The sequence below is a fragment of the Triticum aestivum genome, chromosome 6A (assembly GCF_018294505.1).
Source record: "Triticum aestivum cultivar Chinese Spring chromosome 6A, IWGSC CS RefSeq v2.1, whole genome shotgun sequence".
Taxonomy (NCBI): Eukaryota; Viridiplantae; Streptophyta; class Magnoliopsida; order Poales; family Poaceae; genus Triticum; species Triticum aestivum.
Genome location: NC_057809.1, coordinates 231,706,748 through 231,714,267, shown reverse-complemented (window position 1 = coordinate 231,714,267; position 7,520 = coordinate 231,706,748). Strand labels below are relative to the sequence as shown.

The 7,520-nt window shown below is 43.0% G+C and overlaps 1 protein-coding gene across 2 annotated transcripts; it reads right to left on the bottom strand.

Annotated features, from left to right (window-relative positions):
• Window positions 1–1,874: 1,874 nt before the first annotated feature.
• On the bottom strand, window positions 1,875–4,863 carry LOC123127353 (uncharacterized). 2 transcript variants are annotated; one of them, XM_044547007.1, is made up of 2 exons: window positions 3,835–4,863; window positions 1,875–2,316 (listed from the first exon to the last, which is right to left on the bottom strand). In XM_044547007.1, exons 1-2 carry the CDS (start codon window positions 4,744–4,746, stop codon window positions 2,203–2,205), a joined length of 1,026 nt encoding a protein of 341 aa, XP_044402942.1. In that variant the 5' UTR covers window positions 4,747–4,863; the 3' UTR covers window positions 1,875–2,202. The 2 variants fall into 2 exon arrangements, with proteins under 2 accessions (XP_044402942.1, XP_044402941.1); XM_044547006.1 differs by having other exon boundaries at window positions 1,875–2,328; window positions 3,835–4,849.
• Window positions 4,864–7,520: the final 2,657 nt, after the last annotated feature.

Sequence of the window (7,520 nt, the reverse complement as noted above, 5' to 3'; positions counted from 1 at the left end):
GGCTAGTGGGCTGTTTTGGAGGGGTGTTGAGCTGCAACAAGAGAGGGGCTTTTGCGGTTACCCGGTTAACCGTTGGGGCATCAAACGACCTCCAAATGGAACGAAATTTGATAGGCGGCCTACTGGTGATGTACCAATGTCACTCGACAAATCTCGGCCGATTCCGAGAACGTTTTTCTCTCGCTCACGAAACGAGATTAGAAAGGTGCAACGGGTGCATGTGGGAGTGTCGGATCGCAAAACGGACAACGGGGAAAATGATCGGACGCATGAGACGAACACGAATGCAAATGAGATGCACATGATGGCATAATGTGAAAAGCATGACATGAACAAAATGCAAAATAAAGACAAGAACCCAACCACGAAGGAAATATCATATCACATAGCCGAAAATGGCAAGAGTTGGAGTTACAAATATGGAAAGTTACATCCGGAGCGTTACACTGTATCCGTGGAGGGAGAATGACAACCGACAACAAAGAAACTTAAGGCAACCGACAACAAAGAAGCTTAATCCTTGTCTGTCGGAGGCGGCGGCGTTCACGGATAGGATCTTGCTGGGGCTACCTTGGCCGATCGCCGGAGGGCTGGCTAGCTGGGTTGTAGGGCGCCGTCCAGTGGTGCGTGGGTGGGGTCGAGGGCGTCGCCTACTGTACCAGGATACATACGGAGAAGTAATATAGATATTAAGAGATGGACCGATGGGCTTCCTTTTTACACCAGTTCATCGGTAATGGAAGACGGAACATGCTCGTCTCAATTAATTATAGGAGTTTGATCACATGATTCCTGGAAAATATGTTGAGGTGGCACTAAACGATGAGGTGGCACGATGATGATGTGGACAATGTGCGTGTTAAGAGAATTGATAGTAGTGGGATCAACTTCTTAAGAATGTTAGATAAGATTTATGGTAGTGGAATAGACGAAAGGCGGTGCAGGTGGGCCCACACGCCCAAGGGGCACGACAGATGGCCATGTGGGTCCCTTGTGGCTCCTCTCGATCTCTGTCGAAGCTTCCTGGGTCCTTCGTTGCCCGGAAAAAATCATATTAAATCGGCAAGTTATTTTAACCTCTTTAGATGTTGATTTCTTATAAAAACTAAAAAACATGCAAAAGAACAGGAACTGGCATTGAGCACTAAATTAATTGGTTAATCCAAAAAATAATGTAAGATTGTATAAAAAGTATATAAAAGTGAGAACATAATAGCATGCAACAATAACAAATTATAGATACGTTTGAGACATATCACACATTAGTAATTTCTTTGGACTATGGGTCCGTAGTAGTAGGTAGATGGTTCTCTCTCTTGCTTCTCAATACAAAGATCAAATGAACTGCTCTGCAAGATTGTGATCCGTTTGGTGTAATTCATCAGTTGTCACTTTATGATCAGATTTATTCATGAATTTTTTTTGAGATCTATTTGGTTCTATTGTTACACAATTCTTAGTCATATATGCTTTCCGATCTATTCTCTGTTTTTTGTGGACAGGTAAGAGGTTTGATCTTCAGAGAGAATTGTGTATGATAGTTGGCTCAACCATGCAAGTAAGCATCAGTGACAGATAGCAAAAAACACTTGTATTTGTGTTGTTGCCGCTAGGAATAAAAATATGGTTGTGTAGTAACGCAGGGTGAAGACAATATATCAAAGTAGGATACAACGACCCAATCCTTGCTCATTTACCACCGTATCCAGATCAATATACGACGCGCCACCAAAGGGGCAACACACAGACTTTGCTCATTTAACATCACACCAGGGTTCCAATATGGCACGTCCATAAGAGGGTTAAGTTTGCCTAAAAAAAAGAGGGTTACACCCCAACGATGTTCTTTCAGTTTCAACAGTAAAGCACCCACATATCGCAAAAAAAAAAGTAAAGCACCCACATAGATAAAACATATGTCCAGAGTAATGGCACATTTAGGACTCATACAGATTTATAAAACCTACCAAACATGAATAAAAAAACATAAGACAAAAACTGTTGTAGTGCACTAGGCTAATAGTAAATATATCTGATTAGGCATCGACATAGACATCAACATCCTCGATGCTTCACCAGGAAAACACTACCAAGATATGCCCAATCCAGATTGATGTTCTTATTAAAATTTTGTTTTTATCATACATTCCTGTTGGCTAATCCAACAGGGAGATCTTTTTATGAAGCTTCAAGAAGGCTGACTCATCTCTCTTGCATCATTGACCAGGGGAGTGCAACACCAGGCAAAGTTCTCAGAGCGGGTACACGTTTTGCGATCAAGAAGGCCTCGTTGAGACGTGCTGCGTGGTCTGCAAACTGGGAGGCCCTCTGTATTGTTCACACACAAAAAAACACAAGGTTAGAGGCTGATGCTTGTAACCCGAAAGTAATGATATGATGTCATTACAAATGATAGCCGTCAACAGCTGAAAAGTGGAAACTTATGACATCCCACATTGACATGTGGTCAAGAAAGGCAGCACGTGGCTCAAGCACGCCAAGACAGGCCATGCCACTGTTTTAATGGGATAATTTGACACATGCCTGACCTGACATGGAATTCAGATTAATTACAATAACGATGTCTAATATTTCCAGTCCTGACTTTGCATGAAATCCCTAGGACCAAAGACACTCCTAATTCAGTCTCATGTAATTAGTTGGCCATGGTTAGGTACAGTATCAAATTTACCTAATCAGCCAACTGTTATGTACTCCCTCAGTTCACAAATAGTATAAGATGTTTCGGATATTTCAATATGGACTACATACGGACTGAAATGAGTAACACACTGAAACGTGTCTATATACATCCGATTCAGAAAAAAGTTAGAACATCTTATATTTGTGAACAAAGGGTTCACGCCATCATCTGCCTTTACTAGAGGGGAAACAGAGCCATGATGTGCTGTGGTAATAATTATGATCATGGTCTGCATTATCCAAGATGGAGTTAATCATGAGAATCTGGGAATGATTCTGTCAGTTTGAATAGTTTGATACCGGTGTGTAAAACATTCACTAAGATCCAGTTGAATTATATAAAGGCTGCCACTGGGAACCAAGTCGTAATTATTGGGTGTGGCTTGATGCGGCAGTTTACATTCACCAATAATTTGAGAATGATGAAATTACAAAGTCCCATTATTCTACTACATTGCTGAGAGATATCTAAAATGAGAAAAGACAACTCTCTTAAGTACAACGTTTGAAGTATTTGTTTCAAGGAGGAACAAAGACGATATAAGCATGAAAGGGGATATTTTTCTGTCATTATTACAGATAAACAGCCACTTTCCAAGGTTGGGGTTCAAGAACAGTATTTGCTTCTTGTGTTTACACACTGGTGACCTTAAATTGAATCAGCAAGCAGGTTCTATCTACAGCAAACAAGTGGTAAACACTAACATACTACCTAGAATCAAAACATCTCCATAATAAATACATGAGAAATAAAGAAAGGATCACAAAAATAGTGGCAAACTCTACCAGACAATACATGATGGTGTGATTTTTACAGAAAATAAACTATGCTGTCTGAATTTGAATAGTGATGTTTCTTCTGGTCAGTGCGGCATGGCTACATGAGAATTTCCTAGGCAGGAACTCACCTTAAGAACATCTTATATTTGTGAACAGAGGGAGTATTACCTGGTACAACTCAACTATAGACTGTTGTATGGAATTACGCATTTCAATCAGATGAACAAACAGGTACCAGCTCTAATTTCATTCTTCAGGATTTGACCACTAGTAGTTTGTGAAGCAAAATTATGAAAGCATAAATCAACCCACAGAACAGTATAACAGATTAACAGTTAGTGATATGATTACCTTATCATCAAATGCGATCTTAATCTGGGGAAGGCCCTGGGTCTTGCGCCTCATCCTATACATCCTCCTCCCGAGCACAACTATCCCCAGCAACGCTGCAGCGATGGAAATCGGCCAAACCGGACTCACTTTCCAAGCACAATAATGGATGAACCTGAACGGCAGCCTCCGCCATACAACCACTTGCCTCTCTCCATCACCGGTGACCGGAGCTGCAGCTGCAACCAGAGGGGAAGAACCATCCTTGTCATCGCCACCAGGTTCAGCACAGCCAGAAGCGGCACTAGCATCCTTCCCTTGCTCCAGCTCTTCCTGCAGAGTCTGCATTGCATCGCTTGTTGCAGCAGCTTGAAGAACAGAGCTTTCGCAAATGGCATCAGCCCCTCCATCTTCCAATTGCAAACTAGAATTCTCTGATATTTCTATCTGGAGTCCTACACCGGCGACGGCAGTTGCATCGGAGTCCAAAATTCCCTCCAACCCTTGAAGCGCGGCTTGCGGAATCGAATCAAACTCACCGCAACTTAACCCCGCAGTTTGCTTCTCATGTGCGCCCCCACCACATGCCACGGAGGCTCCAAAAGCCCGCGAGGCTTGTGCAGTCACATCAATCCCGCCAAATTGCAACTGTGCGCTGGAATCCACCACCCCAATAAGATCCGTCTGCTCTTGCATAGCAGAACCAAATCTGTCCACTGATCCTAACCCGGATTCAATTTCCACGTCGTCGGAGGCAGCCTCCGACCACGTGCCCTCGCCGGAGAAGCCAGTGGAGGAAGAGGAGTCGAGGGCGAAGTGGTCGGGGAGGACGTCGCCGCCTTCCCCGGACACAAGGACGGCCTCATCGCCTCCGACCCCCGAGGATGCAGATAGCACCTCCCAGTCGCTGAAATCCGAGGCCCCGTCCTCCATGGCGCGGTGGCTATGGCGCTCTGCCTACCGGGGTTGAGACCCTTGAGGGGAAACACTTTGAGACACCGGGTTGCGTCCGGGTGTTTTGCGGGCGCCCCTTGGAGAGAAGGGGGTGTAGCAAACCCGGGCATGGGCAGCCCGGCCCGACGACCCAGGCCGGGCCGGGTCGGGCTTGATATTCGGGCCGGGTTCAGACTTTGATTTGCAGCCCGAAAGATAGTTTGGGCTGGGTTCGGGCTTCTATTTTTCTGAATTTTGGGCTGGGCTTTCGGATTTCGGACCGGGCTTGCACGTGCGCGTACTAAAAACAGCATTCGGACCGAGCTTTCGGGCTTCGGGCTGGGCTCGAGCTTGAGAAATGAAGGTTGGGCTTTTGCAAGCCCGGCCCGAAACCCGGCCTGGCCCGATGTTTGCCCAGGTTTAGCGTGTAGAGAGGAAGAAAAAGGCGAAGATGGCGAATAACCAATTGCGCGCACAATTTCTATCGCAACCACAAATCAGTCATGCACGGCAAATCAGTTGGTCCACGCCGGAAGAATATTTACTGCTCCTTAGGACCCGTACAATGGTGCTATCTTAAAGGTGCCACATATGATAATTGGTGAGGTGAAAGAAAGAGAAACCATAAAAAAGGTTTTGCCTTCTCTTAATTAAGAGATGATCTTTTAGCAACAATTTTCTCACCACATATTTAGGGATATCTAGTTGTTGGAGACAAGACTAAGAATAACCCATTGTATATCACTTTTTATTGTCTTATCTAGATTATGTGCCCGGCATAAGATAAGACAACCTTATCAACCATTGTATATGGTGGTGCTATCTTAAGAGTGCCACGTAGGATCAATAATGAAGTGAGGAGAGAGAGCTCATAAGAAAAAGACTTGTCTTCTCTTAGCACAATATGTCTCACCACCTTTCTAGGAATTGCTATTTATTAAAGATAAGGCTAAGAGATGACCCATTGTAGACTCTCTCTTTTCTGCATATTTAAATTATATGCAAAACTTAAGATAAGACTATCTTATAAATCATTGTACATGCCCTTATGTGCTCCGATGCGACCTCATACGTTGGATTGTGATCCAATGGGCAGCATCATGGGGATGTGGACCAAAGCATCAATTCCGGAATGTTTTGGGCGTTTTCTATAAAACATTGATGCTGGATTTGTCTTTTTTATTTCTCAATGTGTATTTCAAGTTTTGATTTGAAATTTTTAGGGATTATACACTCATGTGATGCGAACATCCACAATTGTTTATGTGCATTTTCAAAATTTGGAGAATATGAGCACCAAAATGGATGGGGGCGCCAGATATCCTCCCAGTCCACATCCTCATTCTCTCGCTTCTCTCTTTAACAAATTTATATACCATACAAAAATTAAATCATTTATATCTTTTAAACTAATATTCCAATTTTAATATATTTTCTATATTTTGAACTCTTGTTGCAAAGACCATTTGAACAAGTTCAATCATGTGTATATTTTGACTAGTTTGATTTTTTTTCAATCGGGTTTTTGAACTTGGCGTAATATGTTTTTTGAAACAAGTGAAATCGGTTTTAAAAATAAGTGAAATTACTTTTTAAAATAGAGTGAAATTAGTGTTTGGAAATGAGTGAAATAAGTTTTTTTGAAATGAGTGAAGTATGTTTTGGGACGAGTGAAATCAGTTTGACAAATGAGTGGAATTTATTTTTGATTTGATAGAAATTATTATTTTGAAATGACCAAAATCAATTTTTGAAATCAGTAAAATCAGTTTTTGAAACGAGCAAAATATGTTTTCCGAAATGAGTGAAATAAGTTTTGAATTGAGTGAAATCAGTGTTCTCAAAATACTAATTTCCGAGCCTACATGCAAAGGCCAGTGTGGCATGCGGACAGATCGGCGTTGCCGCCCCGTTCCATCGACAATGGGCCCAACGGTGAACCAACTGTCATACGCGCCCACCATTGCAATTGACATGACAAGTTATGGATCCCATTGAAGAGAAAATGGTTCGCAACAACGATCGAACTCTTCTCAGAGAAAAAGAGCTTTGGTCAAACGCTCTGCCCTGGTTGATGCGGTGAAGCAGTGGGGTCCGAGATGTAAGGAAAATGTGAAATTTGACAACAAACTGACGGATACGGTGCAGTGTGGCATGCACCTACTTTCTTCGCAAGCCTTAGAGGCACAAATCAAAATACGCAAGTTTGAATGGCAGAACTCAAATATGCATCTTCGGTAGTGGCACGAACCGACATTTCCCTTTCTTTAAAGCCTATTTAAGTCAATTTTTATTCTTTACATGTCATTTTTTATTCGTTACATGTCTAAGGTGCATTTGTTTCTGTTGTATGAGTTACGTCTCGGTTGAAAGGCCTTTGTTCTAGGTAGGCCATTTCTAAGAACAATAAAAGCTAGCATCAATGAACTATAAAATCCATGCTATTTTATTACAAAAACCTTGGTGACGGAACATGAAACATCGCCTAAGATCATTTTCTTTGATGGACGACCATCACCAGCTGCCCCCCCCCCCCGGGGGGGGGGGGGCAGCGCCTGAGATATTCCTGGACTAGGGGGTCCTCGGGCTGCTGGCCTATCTCTTATGAGCCGGACAAGTGGGCCGCCATATGAATACTATGAGGCCGGGCTATAAAGGTGACTCTATGTTCAAACAAGAAACCCTCGAAGCCTTGGTGCCTCCTCCAAGTCAAGATAAGAGAATTGGCATGTTTCCTTCGTCGTAATAAACCATGTCTAACCCTAGGACCCCTG